Source organism: Pithys albifrons, chromosome 3 (assembly GCF_047495875.1).
Source record: "Pithys albifrons albifrons isolate INPA30051 chromosome 3, PitAlb_v1, whole genome shotgun sequence".
Taxonomy (NCBI): Eukaryota; Metazoa; Chordata; class Aves; order Passeriformes; family Thamnophilidae; genus Pithys; species Pithys albifrons.
The window spans coordinates 17,035,850-17,054,705 of record NC_092460.1 but is presented as its reverse complement, the minus strand read 5'-3'; the positions used below and the strand labels follow the sequence as shown (position 1 = coordinate 17,054,705).

The following is an 18,856-nucleotide window of genomic DNA, read 5'->3' as shown; positions in this document are numbered from 1 at the left end:
TGTTTTCAGATCTAAATTTTTTTACGGTTCCGTGTTTTATGGCTTTTTCTGTGTGCCTTGTTGCCTTCATCATTCTATGGGTATGAAGACCTTACATTTTTACTAAAAATTTAAAGGTACCCCTCTTTGTTGCAGTCTGCCTGTGATTGCATTAGGCCTACATACATTATGTGTAACGCATCCCTATAAAATAAAAGGAATGTCAAAGCTCCATTTTACTCAAACCTTGGAGGATGAGTCAAATCAAGCACTTTATTTTTCCCCTGAGCAGATAGATGAAGTTTGCTGTTGTTAATAATCTCATTACTGCACCATTGTGTCACTGCATGTCACATCCCCCCAGCTCTCCCCGCATGCAATCCTTGCCCGCCCACTGCTCCGAGTTCTGCCACAGTTAATCAGCCTCAGCCCTGCTGGGGCTCAGCTGGGAAAGCAGCACCACAGCTGCCTGCTCTGGGCATCACAATTGGGAGGAGGAGGTGGCTCTGGGGTTGCCGAGATTCCTACTGCACCATCCAGAGCCTAATCCAGAACCAGCGCAGGACAATACTGGTCATTTTGCTGGGTTTTGATACAGCACAGAACGTGGTGGCAGGGGGAGGGAGGAAAGGAGAACATGTTTATAGTTAATGGAATTGAGACAATCACAATCTCAGTGTTTGTGTTTGAGCTCTTCTGAGCAAGGAACCACTTCAGAAGCAAGAGTGGGGCCCTGTAGGACCAGTTTCAGGTTTGTTTTTGAGGGGAAGGAGCGATGTCTTTCAGTGGTTTGACACTTCAGTATTTTCACATTGACCATTGAGTTTTTAGGTTCACCTCATAAAGCAGTTCTTTTAGCACTGAAAATTCAGCCAGCAGGGTTTGTGGAACTCTCCTGAAACACTCCTCCTAGGCAGCTTTCCTCATACCTGCGTGATGAAGAAAAAGACAGCTGTCAGGACTGCTGTGTTCAAATTGTCCTGTATTTGTTCAGCTTTCCAGCATTCTTTGGGTTTTGTGCTCATGAATATGGATAAAAGTGGGCCAGGAGCCAGTCTGAAGACCCAGCATGCAAAATCTCCCCACACTTCCTGAATTTTGTTTGAGCTATATTTTGTTTCCTGACACTGCCAGGAAGTAGTTAACACCCCATGCAAGGGTATTAAAAATGTGAAAATGGTCCGCCCTGAGGAGTCAAGAATAATTCATTTTCAAACCCGAGCAGCTCTAATGAACTGTAGTAAAATACTTGTTTTTAATTAAAGAAATAAGATTGGAAATTGTGATTTAGAGAATTTGATCTTAATACTTGACCAAACTAAAGTACCCAGGAAGGGTAAGTAAGAAGAACACTATTACCTCTTGGCCTGAATTTGTCAATGAAAGGAACAAAGCTGTCAAGGACACTCCGAATTCGATACACTGGTTGTGAAAACAAACAAATTTACATAAAACATTAAGGAAGAGAAAAAGGGCAAAATCCAAATATTGACACTTGTTTAAACAGGCACTTTTGTGATACCATTAATAACAAAGTAGTGACCAGACTAATTCCTGACAGAAGCACCCCAGCCAAGAAAAATAACTGAGGTCACAGAGCAGCCACATTCTTGGCTGTGGAGCAAGAACTGGCTGCCAGTTGCACCTCTCACTCCTCTGCCATCCCTAGGGATTGCCAAAATGCCTGGTTTTTAAATATTCCTGTTAGCTGCTGCATTCAGGTTCTGCTGGGAGCTCGTCCTTAGTCCCAGGGGAATGGATGCAGCCGGAGTGCACAGCGCCTTATCCTGTGGATCTGGGAAGACACGGCTGCTAAAATTACCCGTTGTCATGGCAACGCAGTATTCGGCCATTGCTGCAGAAAGAGGTGACTCAGGGTCTTGTGAGCATTAAGAGAGGAAAATGAGCCAACCTCTGTCTTCAGCAGCACCCAGCCTGCTTGTCTGCAGCCCCCCTGTACTGGAGGGGATGTTGGGGGAGAGTTATGTGGGGAGTTAGGGAATCTCAGCCCCACAGCCCCCAGGGGTGACTCTGTGACCTTGTCCTTCAAGCAGGGCCAGAGCTGCTGCTGCAGGGACACTTACCTAGTCCAAAGTATATCCCAGTGGTTTCCAGGGAAGCAAAGGTGATTAAACCAATTCCAAGAGAAATAGTCCAATCTAAGGTAACAAAATAAATGTTGGCTTTGTTCACTTTTCTAGAGTTCAACAATTTATCCTTCTGTTGAATCTTGCCTTACCTTGGTGGTAGTAGTAGCAAACTAGTAAAGCTCCAATTGCAAAGCAAAGAATGACAAAATGAAAGAACTCATCTGAAATTGAGAGGGAAGATAGGTCACAACTGAAGCCAAGGCCATCTGGAATGCACCTTTAGGTCCAGAATGTCACTCAGGGAATAGCCTCCTGCACTAGGACCAACAGACCTACACACAAGGTGTTGGGAGAAGCCTTGATGATTTTCATCCAGAAGTCTTGATGCACTTAAACAAGTGCTCATGTCAGAAAAATAGTTTTTCTGAACCAGAGATCTTATTCTTGGACTAAGGTTCAACAGGTCTGACATCAGTTCAATTAAAAAAAACAAAATTAAAAACATTTACCATCCTTCCGTATGCCCATCCACCGTACTGCCCACTGAGGCTGGGGAGCACTCTCGTTCTCATATGCTGCAAAAAAGAAACGTCTTTCATTGCCATGGAACTCTGAAATTAAGGAATTGGAAGTTTTATTCCCTTTTTGTATCTGAAAGATATTCTCAGAGCAGAATATATGCAAAACTGTTTGTTCAAAGTAAAGAAATTTTTTTTAAAAAGCATAACCAGATGGCTGCATTAACAATACTAACTCTGGGTCTTTTCTCTCTCTTCTGGGACAATCCACTGTCTGAGAATGACAGGGGAGGATTAAAGCTGTAGTACAAGGGAGCTTCAGTTTGATTTCAGCTTTGCACAACCACAGCTACAATAATAAAATCCTCAGTTACTGAGCACGTGAGAACCGTCCCTCAACTGACACCCGATGTCAGAGCACTTCTGCACCTCCCAAATTAACACCTGCACTGAAATGAGTCTCCTGCAGCTGTACTGGCACAGAGAAAGAACATCAGAGTAAGCAAAGAAAGTACTTTAGAGGTTTAAACACAGCAAACTTTGTCATGAGCAAAGTTGCCAAATTCAGTTCTTTCTCCACCTATATTGCCACAAAGAGCCGAGTATTTTACCATCTCTTCAAGGAAGGGCTCAAAGCAGCAGGATTTTTACTTTTCTGTTTGTTGATGGCTTGAGCAGCCCCTGAGGCACCTGCTGCACCCAAGCCTTTGGGAGTCAATTCAACACAAGTTTTGGATGCTGATTTTCTTTACACTGGGCTGTGCATCCAGGCAACCACTGCCTGGCAGTGAATTGAATTTTCTCTAAAGATGTAACAGGTGAGCACTGGAAATATCCTCCACCTGAACTGTACACATTTGCTGTGGTGCTTTTGAACCATGGAGCAACTAAATCTTGCCAAGAAATTCAATTCCGGGTCACCTGATACAGGAGTCACATTTTTGAACTTTTGATTCTTTTAGCATTCTGGATTGATGAGGTTCTGGTTTGGGGACAAACTCAGTTATTTGCTTATTAATGAGAATACAGCATTGAATTATTCTCACTCATACATACAACTCTGTGCAGTTCTGTGAATGATCTATAGACACAGAATTTAACAGAACATCAATTCATACTTGGCAAGTGTCTGTGCTGTATTTATCTGCCTCTTAAATGCAAACAGGCCCACTGTAACTTTGCATCATGGAATGACTTGCACAGTATTTCTTCTATTAAAGCATTACCTGTTAATACTTCTGCTCAACCTTCCACTTTTTGATTAGAAAATCTGTAGGTATCAAGGATCTGGCATTGACGTCACACTGAGCAAAACTCAGCCCTGAGAGAGCATCCACAAGACAAACTTCTGTTTGCTTGTACTTACCATCTGCAATTGAATCTTCTCTTCTGGTAATCTCTGAAAAGCAATATAGTTTTGTTATTTCTTATGGTAAAAATGCAGATAAAGGGTTTCCCACTATTCTTAGCACTAACAAGCACAGGGAGTAATCACCTATTGGGTGACTCAGTATAGACAGAATAGTACTTGAAAGTGCCAGGAAATGTAGGAGGTTAAAAGGCCCAAGAACAGATAACAACAAATGACTATGCACAGTGACCCTGCTGCCTCTGAAGTAGCTGGGCAGGGTATCAGTGGCCTTCGTGGTAATACACAGTTGCTAAAACTGAAACTAAACCCAAGCAGAGCTGGGATCACAAACACTGCATGTGTGTGTGACCTGAACCTGCTCAACACAGCAGCTGGTGTCCTGCACTGGCTAAACATTTTCAGTCTGGGGCATTGAACTAAGGTAGAACTGAAGCAACAAAGGCCAGGCAAGTGATAGAGGGCCAAACACCAGCTGGAAAAGTACTGGGACCCTCTTTCTGTACCTGTCAATGTGGGGAGAATGGTACTGCAGTATCTTCCTCTGCCCTGGGGTTTCGTGTAGCTCCTTGGGGACAGTTAACTCAAAAACCTCCCCAAGGGGTTATGCTGCAATTTATGCTGCAATTTATATCTTCTCTGCTGCACAGAAGTTAAGCAGATGTCCTCTCAAAAAGGGCACTGGGCTGTCTGTCACTCCTAACTCATGCATGTGGCCTTGGCCTGGATGCAGGAGGGATCAGATCATTAATTCAGCTAAGCCACTGAAAATTTCCTGCTCCGGGCTTTTCACTTCTGTTCTGCTGCTGTAAAGCAGTGCCTGGTAATAGGAAATCTGCTTTCAGACTGGCTGTCCATGCAGTCCTCTCAGCTGGCACTGTTGTTCTGCTGCTTGTCATCCAGCTTTCACCTGACACCTCCTGCTGGGAATGCTCTGAGCCAAGGCAGGAATTATTGCAACAGAATGTCTGCAGCATGCTCAGGTCCAACAACAGGCTCACTGCAAACCAAGGGATTTCCACCCAGGGGTTATTTGTTAATGTTCAGCAGGCCAGTAAGAAAATACTGCAGTTATAAACATGCTTCCAGCAGGAGGAGGTTACCTGGGAACACTTACCTGAATCTCTGTATGGAACCATCTCTGCTAGTGAGCCTAAAACACAATGCAAAGTGATGTAGGTTAATACCTGCAGCAAGTGCGGGGTCTGGTGCCAAATTCCCCAAAGTCAATGCAGGTGTGCAACAGTAACAAAGTAGAGAGCAACTCTTCACTCCTTGGAGAAAGCAGCTCTGCTGTGGGCTATGCAGGTTGAAAGTGGGAATCATGACTGGATTATTAACCCCTCGCATCCCATATCTCACTGCAGTCAGTAGAATCAGATTCCTATGAGACAAATTAGATCTCCTAATGTCAATTTAAATGAGCTGCTCTTACATCCGGGCTGAGCTCAGTTTAAGACATTATAGAATATTAAAGCCCTACATTTTTTACATCCATAGTTCTATAGCTATTTCTGTATATTGACACAGCTCATTTTCTTCATCTGCATTGTACTTATTTTGCATCTTTCCTTTGGAAGGAAAGGAAAAGCCTCAGGAACAAGGCAGTCCTTGCTGATGATCTCCTTGTTCAACTCTAAGCACAGGGCATGGCTGGGTGTCAGCATCACTTGAGCTACATCTTATAGAGAATGTCTTTCCTACAGCCAGATTCTGCCTTGTCGTGCTCCTATGTCGACACATGTTAATATACCTTCGTTCAACAGTCAAACCAAAAAGAGGCAAAAAATTATCTTATATTGGTTGTCTAGTAAAAGCCAATACTGTTGTCACTTTGTCCTACCTCCGAGTAACTGGCCTTCAGCCTTCTGTCTTCCTAAATCTTCCTCATCACTGTCTGGATAGAGAAAGTGTTTTTTCATCAGATTAAAGAAGAATGTGTCAGGAGTATCAGAAACAACAACATTGTAGTTGTTTGCTCATAATATAACCATGAGAAGGTGAAAAAGCTTTCAAATGCAAGGATTGTTACTGGCTGCTTTTGCCTCACAGCTCTCTTTAAAGCTGGCTGAATAGGTGAAAGCCAACAAAATCTGAAGCTGGAATAACTTGTATAAAGAAAGAGCTGCAATGTGCAAGTTCTTGCTTTAAAAACATGATCATCAGCACTGCTAATTAGCTGGAAAAAATAATTTCTAAATGCAACATATTTGATGTTAATCAGCTTTCCGTAACAGAATAAGCCAATATCAGCATTACCACTTCCATGTTACCTATCACTTAGTTTCTCATTTTCCATGAATGAAATGGTCTAGTGGCAGCCAGAGACTCTTGACACACAGTTGCTGTTTGCAAATCAGAAATGCCAGAGAAGTACCAGAGCACTGCCATCTACTGCCCTACACTGGCTGTTCTTCTCCTCCTATAGATCAGGCTTCACTCAGTCCATAAGGCATAGGAGGTCAGAGAAATTATGATCTTCTATTCGGGAAGGAATCTTGCAGTAGATTTCTATCTTTCTGAAACCTCCAACTTCTACAGGAGTGAGAGGCAGCCACTATTTTGCTGATAATGAATCTAAAGGTACTGATGATTTTCTGTTCTCTTTTGTGCACAGTTTCTTACTGTTTTCAGAGCTCTGCAGAATTACCACTGAATTGATGCACATCTGCTACATCAATATGTTATGACCATGCAATCAGACTAAGTTATGTATCAGGGAAAATAAAATAAGTCCCCTTTACCTTGTGTATCTTCATCCATGGACTCATGGGATGAGTTTTCAGCCTTATTTTTTTCCTCTGGTGAAAGTACAAGATTCCTTTCCAATCTCTTCAAGAGTTTTAATTTTTCATCTGTTTTATATAGAGAAAAAAACATTATCAATGACTCCTTTTTCTCTCTTTTACAGGGATTCCACAATGCTTTATTAAAGGTTGCCTGACAGGAAATCAGACCCTTAGTCTTACTTCAGCTGATTTTTTCCACACAAGGAGTAGCAAAAAGCATTACAAATGAAGGCATCATATACACTACAGTTTAGACCTTCTCAAATGGTTGCGGCAGATGCCTAAAATTTCATATTCTGGCCTTTAATTTACTCATAATGTTACCCCTGTGCAAATTCCCACTCCCTGAAGCAATAGCAGCTGCAGCTGGAGAAGGGTGGCTCACCCTTCCCTGGGCTACTTCTGCCTTCATCCTGGTAACTCCTTTGGGTTCCCTGTGCCGATGCCGCGGTTCCAGCACCCTCTCGTGGCACAGGAGCACATCCTTCAAAGCCAGATCAGCAGGGGAGTCACCTGCAGGGCGCTGACTCGGCCCAGGCACTGAGGTGCAGGTGATTCCTAAGAGCCTCACACCCAGCTCAGTGCTGAGGGCTGGGGCTCTGAGCTCTGCTTTGTTACTAGAGGCAGTATTTGGGCACAGCAAACACTCGAGGCTGCTCACTGCACAGGGGCAGGAAGGGGGGCCCTCCTGTGACACACATTCCTACTCTGACAGATGACCAAAGCTGGGCTGTGCTCCAGGCTGGAAGGATTCTCCCCTTCAGAAACATGTTTGGTCAAGGCAGAAGCAGGAACAGGATGTCCTTAAGCATCTCCAGTTAAATTCAATGTCATCTTAAGTGAGGGCAGCTCTATCATCTATTAAAGACAATTAATGATTTTATGGACCCTGTGGAACTGCCCTTAGTTTCTTCTTGCATAATCAGGTAAATAAGTGCAGTGGAGTCTATTTCTATCCTGTTGCCAGGTTCAGCATCCTGAGTGCCATCCTCTAGCCATTCCTTTTAGTTTTACTACATGTGCTGCCAGGGATATTTTTCAGTGGCTCAACTGATTTCTTATCACTGAGAGCTCAGAGGTGTCCTGTTTGGCAAAAAAAAGTGTCCTGGGTGTCATCAATCCAGCCAGCTGGAAAAACTGGAGCACCATGTCAAGTCAGAGAAATTTCTTTGGCAGCATTATCCCAGGGCATCCTCTCCATAAACACACAAGCTTTTTCCCCAGAAGAAACCAATTCAAACTACAGTAAAATACTCTTTGGCTCCCATTACCACCAAACATAACTGCTTTTTTTGAGCACTACTTCTAGACATTTTAATTGTTCACTAACCATCACTTCCAGCACATATCAGAGTTTTCAAGCTGCTGTCAAGTCCCACTGGCACTGCAGTAACAAAACAGCAGACAGGGAGGACTCACCATTTCCCTTGGAGCTGGGCAGCTGCCTATATCCAGATGGGTTGGATGTCTTCAGCAAGAGGTAAAGAACAGCCATTGCCCTGACTCCTTTCTTCTCTATGGCTTTCAGGCAGTCCGCACAGCCTCCAGGCAGGACATCACAGCTGTTGAGGAGCTGAGACAAAGGTAAGTAAATAGCAAACAGTCCTGCCAATAAAATACAGCCTGGAAAAAGCACACCCTGGTGTAAAAATGAATGGATCTCATCCTGTCTGGGGGATAAGTGACCCCCTGCCCCTACTACACAAGTGGGAAATCAGGGAAAAAGAGTAAAGCCAAAGATGGGAAAAGAATGTAGAGTAGAGCCATCAACTTGGAAAAAAGTCATGGTGGGCAATAGTTAACTATTTAAAGAGCTGGAGAAATATAGCTATAGAGTCTGAAAATGGACATGCAATCTCTGTATCTTACAGCAAAATGTCACTGACAATGGTCCTGCCTAGAAAATAGTGAGCTGAATTGATCCTGAAGAATTTATACAAAGCCAGTTATTTTGTACATGAAGAACAATGAAGTCAAAAGTGGCCTGAATTTCATTTATCTAAGTGCCCTTCTAAACACTTTAAGATATTTTAGCATATCAGATATTGGACTATATGTTTTCTCTCCCCAGAGTATAGTAGGAAAGTATAAAAGTATCTCATAACAAGGATACATGTTTCTTTAGTAACTTACATTGTTCTTTTCTTCCGTATTCAGGATAGGTGGGTCAGTGGCGGCTAAGCATTTTACAAGGGATTCCCAGAAGGACGGGTTCATTTCCTCGTGATTCTCCAAGTAACTGGTATCAGCAGCAAAAGCCCTCTGGAAAACATCTGGGAGGGAAAAGAAGCCTATTACTGTGCAGCAGCAGAAGTGGGCAGCAGGCAGTGCTCCTCTGGTGACAGACACCAGGCTCTAACACGCTGCCCAACACCAGCATATAGGAAAGAGAGGGGTGCTGTACTGCATAAAGTGTCTCTGTCTGCCAGAAAACAGTGGGAGAATGTCAATGGTCCATATAAATTACTGATGGCTCTGTGATGCCAGTGTCTCAGAGAAGCAAGGCAGGTGTTCCCAAAAGATTCCCAGCTATTTAATGGTTGCTCATTCTGACCATGCTATTTTACAGATAGCCACAAAGACCCCAAGGGCTGGATACCAAAATACTGGGATTGTTCATTAACATTTAATGCATAGCAAAGTCTCCTTCACGCATCTAAATTCCCACTAGCACATGCCCAAGGTCTGACAGAATTGTGTGGAGGAGCTGGGAATTGCCTGCTGATCTCTCTTTGACATGCAAGAGGATGGATGGATTGTGTTTTCTGAGGAACCAAATTTCATTGACTCTTGCCCACCCTGGCAAACACTGCTGTGGAGTGTGAATGAGCTGAAGCTTTGATATTTGTATGTTCCCCTTACCTTCCTGTTCTTCTGTGAGATCTGGTAACAGGACACTCAAGTTCTCCATTGCTGTGCCTGTTTAAAAGGGGAGAAAAAGTGTATTTAGAATCAGACCACTGGCCTTTCCTCATTTTCTGTCTGATGTTTGATTTTTTGCAAACATGGCATCCATCTCTAGGCCCTTCAGTTTTTAAATCACTTCTCTGTTGCAATGGCAGTTTCACATCATGATTCATTCACCTTCCTGGGATCTGATTCTTGACTCCTCTGAGTGAATCCTGCTGGGCTGGCCTTTGGTTATTAGGAAAGAACAAAAGTCTGATCATCATGAGTAAAATAAAAAGAAGTCAGACTCGATCATTCACATTGTTGTTTTTTACAGCTACCAAGGTGTCTAATTAACTATTTCCCACAGACGTGAGTAACTTAATAGGCCCTGATCCATTCACAAAACAGAATGGTTATTCTGTACCTATGACATCTTAGGATGCAGTGGCCAGGGAGAATAGTAGAAATAGTTCGTAGGAAAGTCCCACAAGACTTTGAATCTTTGTCTTATAGAAGACTTTTCATCCTTCAACATCTGTTCTTCCCAAGGTGTCATGACAAGGAAATTTCCATTAACTTTAGCCTTATGCCTACTGAGGTCCAGGCATCCTTCCCTGATGCTTCTCCCCTCTTGCAACATTTCAGCTAATCCACTATTGTACTGATACAAAATGTGATGCTTGGGGAGCCTAAAATACAGTTTCCACTATGCAGGGTGCAATAGGAAAACAGTTTATATGTCCACACTTTTTCTTATAATATGATCTTTGTATCCATTCAACAAAACACTCTCAATCAAGCAGTTTGAAAACTAAGTATTTCCCTTAAATCTTCCAGAGGAAAACCTGTTTCTTTTCCTACAGGCACTCTCAGCTCTCTAGAGACCATCATATCAGTCAAAAAAATACTCCAGAAGGATAGTGTAACACACAAGCAAACATTCAAACAGAACAACTTTTTAGGATGCCAATTCTCAGATACAGAAAATTAGACACAAACAGACCCCAAAGTAGCTGCAAAATCCATCTCTCCTTTGGGACCAGGGCAAGATCTCACATTTTTGCTATGTTGGTGGTTTTGACAGCTTTTTCCTTTCCCAGGCTGCAAGTGCTCTTCAAAAGCTGAGGTCCTTAGTTTGAAACTCCTTTTAGCCACTCTTTCAGCTCTGAGAAAATTATATTAACTCTTTCCCCACTTCTAAAGGCTGATCTCAGGAAACTGCTTACCTGCCTCCAAGGTGTACTGTGAGAAAACACTTGGAAATTCTCTCCAATGGTGAGTCCATGCAAAAGCTCTACAGTGGCAGATAATCCCTTTGCCTGACTTACATGCAGCCTTGGCTGCCGTGGCTGTGGCAGCAGCACTGTGGGAGCCGGGAGCCTGTGAGCACCCAACAGGGAATGCGGGAAATCCATCTGTCCCTCTGCTGGGTCAGCAACAGCTGATGTTGAAATGCAGGCACCCAGCACACCACACCCGGGCAGACTCATTCTTGGCCACATAATAAAGAACGTCAGTTCTGTGGAGTTATGTATCTCCAGCTATGCTTTCTGCCTTTTCAGTTTCATTCTTGCCTTCCTATTTTCTCAGCTTAAACCTTGCAATAGTGTTTGCTTGTTAAAGTTAAATCCTTTAGATCTCCTTCTGGACTGCACAGTTGAAATATCAAACCTAAAGGAATGAAAGTACTTTAAATATAAATATTTCTTTTCTGCCCAGTGAATTTCATTTAATAAAACAATTTATAAATATCCACAGATTTTATTGTTGAGTGAAATTCAGGCTTATTTGTCTTTGGGGTTCCTAACCCCTGAGGATGGCCACTTTCATTGGCACATTCAAGGCACATTGCTCTTCCTGTGACATGAACCTGTCACAGCAACTGCCCTGTGCCAGCTTTGTGTCATCCCAAAGACAAAGCAAGTAGGAGGGCACTACCTGACCTATCCCACCACACACAAAAGAAGAGCAGAAACAACACCAAGGGCAGAGCAGACACATCATCTACATTTGCTGTCAGGCTGATTTACCTTAAAACTGCTCATTTGCTGGCCCAGATGACCGGAATTTCCAGGAACAGAAACACCTTTGCCTAATGCACTTCTGCATCCTGCTATGACAAGACCTGGATGCCACAGGAGGATCCAGGAGCAGCCAGGATCTGCTCCCATCTCCCTTTCTGTGCCTCCAGCACAGCTCAACCAAGATTTATGTAACAAAGAAGGTTGGGGACCTAATTTCTTTTAAACTATGCACAATTAATTCCCCTGTGGCTCCTCTGGAAACAAAATCAGATCTGAACAAAGGATAAGTGCTTAGTTATTGTATATTTTAAAAGTGATTTAGTTGATTATACCTCATAATGACAAAAGGATGATGATATACTGACATTTCAGCCTGGCCATGAGCTCACTGGGGAATGACACAAACAACAGACTTCGCCTTTCTTTCCCCACAGTAAATCAGAACTTAATTGCAGTGAGGTGTTTTTAACATGTTAGAATAGAATTTGTGTGCAGAATCAGACTTAGAAAGTGAGGCTAATAACTGCCATACACAAAAACTTTTTGCTTAGCTGGTGAAACTTATCTGAGGGAAATTGCTCAATGGGATTACGAAAATGTAAATAAAGTAAAATAACATTGTTTTGACTTCAAGACAAAAACCAGACAACCCTAAACCTTTTCTCTTTGAAACGACATCTACCTTTCATTTTAAGTTATATGCTGACACCAAATCTTGCTAAGTTTATTTTAAATCTAAATGTGAAGTCCCTCTCTGCCTTTCTCTAAAACCAAACCAAAGCAAACCAACTTATTAAAGCACACCTGCAAGTCTTAGGTTGGTCCTAGCAGTTGGTTCCACGGGAAGATGTCCTGGAGGGCTGTGGTGAAAGCTGTTTCTTCCAGACAGCAACAAAAAGTGATCCACACCGGCTTGGTTTGAAACTGTTCCCACTCCAGACTCCTCAGGCTGTGCCACCAGCGAGGTAATTCTGCTACCCCCTGCTTGCCTTCCTGTTGTCAAGTACAGCTGAAACGCGACACAGAAGTAGCAAAACTCAAAGATTTTTCACTCTTTACGGTGTCCTTGAACACAGGCATGTGGAGAGCCCCAGTGAGTGTGCCCCTGCAGGGAGGGCAGCTCCCCATGGGGTGTGCAGGGAGCAGGCACAGCGCATCCACTTTTTGCCACACTCCAGCACTTCCTTCCTCCCCTGGCTTTTGCAGCAAGCCCAGACATGGCGCCTGCTGCGCTGCCAGCCTCACACTGGAAACCCGGGGTGATTTGTTGCCCATTTTCCAGCTCTGCTGGGAATGGCGGAGCTCCCACAAGCATTTCCATACAACATTTGAAATTACCTGGTTCGTGTTTCTCCTTGTGCACTCTGTGCTTCTCTGTGGTTGTTGCAAAGCTCTGAATGAAAAAAAAGGAGCTTATCAGAAACCAGGAGAGCTCAAACTTGTAGTCTAAGTTAATGAAAAAAATCTTCCTCGTACAGTTTAGGGCTTGGTGGGAGGATTTTAGAGAAAAAAAGTATTTCTAAGATGGGGAAGTATTTCTAAGATGGGGAACTTGAGTCAAGAAAACACAGAGGACACAGAGAAGCCCTGTGGCCCACCCCCACAGCACCAGAACCCTTGTACATTGAGGTTTGATGTCCAGGACAGCAACCAACAACCCAGCATGTACCAAAGAGCAAGGATGGATACAACCCTAAAATGCCCTCAAGCTTAACCCCAAGAAGCTCCTGAAACCCTCCCCAGGACTCACCTGCAAGGCTGTGTAATGGTTGAGGATCCAGGGGCAGGGATCCCAGAGCCAGCCCTGGCTTGTGGTGGTGGGTGGGTGGGAAGGCATCGGGGCTGGTGCCTCACATGACCTCCCCTGACTCACAGGGCAAGCAGCAGCGGCAGCTCCGTGTTGTCTTCTGGCTGCTGTCAGTCACACTCCAGGTGTGTGTTCTTCTGTCCCTGAGCTCTGGGGAAGGCAGCCAAGGGCCGATCCCGCTGGCATGGGGGACAGGAGCTAGGTATCTCCCAGCCTGCCTTAGACACTGCTGGGCTCAGTGGCCCCGACTCATCGGGACCCCTCACCCCTGCCCGTGGCTGCTCCAGCACAGCCCCTGCTTGGGCTGGAGACCCAGGCCTGCTTGTTTGGGGACATGAAGGGGACACTGGGGATGCAGAGATCCCACGCTGAGGGGAAAGGCCTGGGCTCCCGCAAAGCTGCAGTGACACCATGATGGGGGTTCAGAAGTCCAGGCACTTTGCCCTCCTGTCCAGGGCATCCCCAGGGAGGGAGGCACAGGTGAAATGCCCAACAGGGAAGGGAAGCATGCCCTCCATCCCACCTGTGGCCAGCAGCCAGAAAGGGTGCTGAAAACACAAAAGCCTCTGCTTGGCTCTGCTCACCTCATACCCATGGGAAGATCATCATTGCTCCCCTCTGAGCCCTTCTCAGCCACATCTTCAGCACAACACTGGAGTGCAGAGGTTCACTAGAGCCACCCCAGGGCTGTTTACAGGAGCTGCTCCTTCAGGGGCAGGTGATGGTTCCTGAACCTCCAGAGTGAAGGATAGGGAGGGTCAGATCCCTCTGGTGCACCAGAGAGGAAAAAGGCACCTTGGTCACCTGCAAATGTGTATGAAGAGCGACAGCGGTGTCACAGGAGACTCCCAGGGACATTCCAATAGCACAGTGCCCATCGATTACACAAGGTGTGACCATGTTGACTCACTTGTCACATTAAACTAACGGTTTCACCCTGGTGCAGTTGGTGCTCCAGCTTGGGGTGTGTAGGGCAGGCTGTACATTCTCCCTCTGCTCTCCTCACCTCCTCACCTACTGATGCTTCTGGAGAGTCTGGGACACAGGTAAAGTCAGTTATACTTCCTATAGTATGTGTGCATTGATTTTTCTTTTCCAGTTGGTTTTTGTTGGGTTTTTTATTATTTTTTAGAGGAGGAAGGATTAGTTTTTCAGGTTTTTTATAAGTAAGCCATTTCACTAGTTTTCTGTAAGTGCCTATTCAAGTGCCTTGTCTACCCTGACATAATTAATTACATGTAACATTTAACACTTAAAGCATCTAATACTCTGCACCTACTTCTGCTGGGAAGAATACCATCTCATTAATTATAATGCTTTATCAGGTATTACACGTGTTTATTTGGCCCTTATTTGGGAACTGCCCTCTGAGAGGGTTAGGAGAATGGTGATTTACTCTGTTTGCTAAGAAAATTGCTTCCAGGAGGGGTTTAGAGAGGTGAGACACATGCAGAGCAGCTCTTGGGCTTGACACTAATTGGGTACAGCGTGTGCAGATTTGTCACACAGGCAGGTTGCATGAGAAATGTAGAAACACTCCTAAGTGAGGGTAGGAGGGGCCCAGTGATGGTACATGAAGTAGTAATTGCTCCTTTAGTCATCACATTTCTGACAGATTAAAACATTCCCATGACACCTCTTGCCCTACCCTGACTTTTATCCAATGGGTTGGTTAAATTAGTCCCTTCTGTGCACTTACTTAGTTGCTACTTACTTTCCTTTAAGTAAAGCCTGTTTCAACAACTGTTGTGAGACTACAAAGCACAGGTAACTGCGAGAGGATTATGCCTCAGAGTCAGCTGAATTTTGCAGGCTACAGCTAATTTACAGCTACCTTCCATTTTCAAACTCTGAAACTTGAGCAAGAAAAAAGCAAGTGCAACCCACCCCCTCAACGTCCAGACCATCACTGAACTACTAACACCCTGCACTCCATATTATGATGAGATCATGAGAAAACACCTGTTGACCTTTGGCTGAGAGGAAGCCATGAAAGCTTTTGTGGAATCATATGGGAGAGCAGATCACGTTGTACACCTTAGATATTCTGGAATTTTTTTTCTCATTCTGTACCCTTATGTGGAATTACTTGCCATAATAAATAATTCTTTATATTAGTATTTCAAATTGACAAGGTAAAATTTTAGCTAAAGCCTGTTAGAGCAGGCTAAATCAGCTGAGAGTTTAGGCCAGGATATATCACACTCCCTGGGGGGTTACTGACCTCCTCAGTGCCGTTGTCACCAGAGGCTGAAGAATGAGCGATTCCATCACTGAGACAAGGGCCAAGGTGCCCTCCTGAATGGCTACAGGTAATGCTGTTAATGTTCCCTCACCAGGGGAGCTCCCCTTTGTTATGGGTCGGCTCACAAATCGGCTCTGAGGGATGCGGTTCCCAGGGAGTGAGGGGGGTGTATGGACTGAGGCAATGGCTGTTAGTCCTTCCAGTTTAGTTACAAGGGCAGTTTTCCAGTTAAAGGGTGGCTGCTGAAATCCAGGGCCATCACTGGACGGATAGTGCAGACCCAATACAAAGCACAAGTCCATAAGGGGCAGGTAGCATTTAGTCCCAAAGTACCTTAATAGTACTCCTGGACCTCATGGTAATGACTAAGCTTTCAATGCAGACCTAGACTGACCCAGACCTTTCCTCTCTCCACTCCTTCAACACCATTTTCTCCTGTCTCACCACCTGCTTCTGTGCTTTCCTGCTGTGACACCTCACTATGCAAAGACTCTTTTCCCACAGCAAAGCCAGGGCCTTTGGTCTCCTTACACTTCCTGGAGGAAGCAAAAACAGACTGAAAACAAGCTCCAGTTGTGCTCTTGCTACACCCCGAGCCAGAGTGCAGGAAATACAGGCAGAATCACATGCAGTGTAGCACTCTCAGGGACCAGAGGCCCACCCAGGGCAGGAGAGGGGCTGGGATAAGGTGAGGGCAGTGCCCTCAACCCCCTGTGTGAGCAATGAGAGCAAACCTGTGGCCTCGGAGAGCGAGCCCAACCCCTCCTTATCCCAGAGGGAAGTTTCAAGAAGCACCAGTGTCCTGCCCAGAGCAAGGTAAGGCCTGCACCCCTCGGGCCCTTAACCAGCCCCAGATGGAAACACTGAACAGGGTGGCCAGGCTCTCTTCTCCCTGGAGCTCGACTCCATCACCCCAACCAGGCCACGAGGGCTTCCACAGGGAAAGCAGCCTCTGTTTTGGGAATGAATCCACCTCATGGCAGCTAAAAGCAAAGCCAGCCCTCCAAAGGAGAAACCCCTCCCCAAACTGAGGCATCTCTCCTGGTGGCAACATCTTAAGCTCAAATCAGGGCCGTTGAAAATACTGAAGGTAACTGTAGGGAAAATGTTTTCCAGATCCTTACCATAAATATGGTCAATTTGAGGAACATGTTTAATCACATCTATATGTATGTCATTAGTGCAATTATGTTGTTATTAATACAAAAATATTTTTCCCTGCTCCTAAAAGACTGTGAAGGAGCAAGTGGGAAGGCTTAGGGTGCTGGGATCTGAGGGAGGGCTGTTCACTGCTAGAGAAGTGGGAACAATGAGCTGCACCCCATCCCCGGCCAGGCTAAGCCAAGTGCTGCAGCACGCACAGAGTCTGAGCACACTCTCCCTAAAGGACTCTTCCATGAGCAACCTGCAAAAAAACCTGTCCAATATCACAGCCTCTGCTCTTCCTTGTTCCCCCAGTTCCCTGGGGTCCCTTTTCATCTCTGTTCTTCTGGTCTAGCACTTAAGACTGGAAAGTGACTTGTGGAGGAAAAGCCATAGGCAGGGGAGCACACGTGTTCCCTGGGAAGCACAAGGAGCCAGAGGGATGATTCTGTTTTAGCTGATCCTCTCTCTTGATAAAGCTCCTTTCCTCAGCACTTTTAAGCACACAGTATTTAGATATTTAATCCTGACATTTTGTGGAATGGGTTTGGTCCCAGAACCCATTTTGTAACCCTGTCCTTGCTTTCTCAGTGATGTGCCTGCTGGCAGGGAGCAAGGCCAGGAAGGAGAAAAACCTACAGTGGGGTAATGAGGCACAACATGGAATTACCAGTTGGCACAGGGGCAACACAGGGAGAGCCACACAGCAGGGCTGGGGCAGGACAAACTTGGCTGGAACATCTTCCATCAAGGCCAACCTCGAATATGCTGAAGGTTTGACTCTGAAGTTGGCAGGACTCCAAGTCTGATTTATCTACTGTTTCCCCAGGATATTATTCTCAATCTTTTGCTTCAGGACATACTTAATGAGAATCGTCCCCTTCCCAAATAGATGGTTCTGTCAACTATTGGCTCCACATTTCTGTGACATGAAGTGAAAACGCACAGGCTGTCGGACTGCAAAGGGAGAGAGGGATGGGGAAGGCGAGCTGACTGTACGTGCACCTTAAAGCTCAATGTGCTCTAGGACCAAGTCCCAGGTCTTGGGTCCCAGCAGAGCTCAAAGCAGCACTGTTGGCAGCTTTTGGAAATTGGACACAAAAATCTCAGTGAATCTGGAGACCTCCCAATACCACTGTGATTTCACTGACCTGGGGATCAGTAGCAATCCCAGGCAGTCAAGGCCAATCTTCTCTGTGAGACAATTACTTGAGTTGTTGCACTGTTGTCAGTGGCCTGGTAGCAGGATGCAAGCAGACACCATCTTCTGGGATCTTTAACATTCAGCTTTACAAAGTTATTAGGCATGAAGTGCAGCTGTCCCTCAACACCTCAGCTGTGTCCTAACACATTCCTTTCTTGAGATCACCTCAGTCCATTGAATTATCAGCTTCAATCATCTGCAACATAAAGAGGATGAAGGTGCCCTTGACTTTAAAGCTGTTTCCTGAAATCAAGGCTCTGCTCTCAGGAGGCACAGAGAGAGCCCAAAGGTTATTTACTGGAAGATAGAACTATTTAAGTCGGTCCAATCCATTAATTTTAAAACATGTGCTTTGGATCAGAGACTACATCCTCTGAGGGCTATGCAAAGCTTGAAATCAAGCTCCTCTGCTGACACCACAAAAATGGTGATGCCAACCTTGTCTCCTGCCCAAGATCAAAACACTACTGCTCATTCCCAAACCTTGGAACCTCAAACGAGGACAACTGGACTGCTCCCATCATTCCATGAAGCTTGGCTGCCTGTCCAGCAAGCAGAGAGCACTACAAGCCCATTGTTTGCCATCTGAGCGAGAACCTTTTTCAAACTACAGACAGGCTCAGGCTTTGCAGTTCTATTCTGGCATCTTTGTAATGGGCTTCAAACCAGCTCCCTCTGCAGTTCAGGCTCTGGGAAAAGGTCTCAGACCACCCAAAGGTCTCTGCTACCAATAACCAGAGCTGTGAGGGTGCTTGAGGACCTGGTTCCCTCAGGACATGCTCCGAGGGCACAGAGC

General features: G+C 45.1%; 1 protein-coding gene across 6 annotated transcripts; it reads right to left on the bottom strand.

The window, feature by feature from the left end:
• Window positions 1-234: 234 nt before the first annotated feature.
• Window positions 235-18,848, bottom strand: TMEM40 (transmembrane protein 40). Of its 6 annotated transcripts, none has more exons than XM_071550750.1 (16): window positions 18,008-18,848; window positions 14,053-14,503; window positions 13,000-13,054; window positions 12,466-12,670; window positions 9,608-9,664; window positions 8,879-9,018; window positions 8,165-8,318; window positions 6,701-6,811; window positions 5,800-5,853; window positions 5,074-5,109; window positions 3,954-3,986; window positions 2,579-2,644; window positions 2,219-2,290; window positions 2,064-2,138; window positions 1,339-1,401; window positions 235-908 (listed from the first exon to the last, which is right to left on the bottom strand). In XM_071550750.1, exons 2-16 carry the CDS (start codon window positions 14,061-14,063, stop codon window positions 889-891), a joined length of 1,152 nt encoding a protein of 383 aa, XP_071406851.1. In that variant the 5' UTR covers window positions 14,064-14,503; window positions 18,008-18,848; the 3' UTR covers window positions 235-888. The 6 variants fall into 6 exon arrangements, with proteins under 6 accessions (XP_071406851.1, XP_071406852.1, XP_071406854.1 ...); XM_071550751.1 differs by having other exon boundaries at window positions 14,053-14,272; XM_071550753.1 differs by lacking the exons at window positions 2,219-2,290; window positions 18,008-18,848 and having other exon boundaries at window positions 14,053-16,265.
• Window positions 18,849-18,856: the final 8 nt, after the last annotated feature.

What these genes read in the sequence shown, in the direction of transcription:
- TMEM40 (XM_071550750.1), bottom strand. An exon ending in TCTCACAGAAGAACAGGAAG is followed by an intron (nt 9,019 to 9,607) that starts GTAAGGGGAACA and finishes TTTCCCTCCCAG; the next exon opens with ATGTTTTCCAGAGGGCTTTT. An exon ending in GGTTCCATACAGAGATTCAG is followed by an intron (nt 3,987 to 5,073) that starts GTAAGTGTTCCC and finishes ATTGCTTTTCAG; the next exon opens with AGATTACCAGAAGAGAAGAT.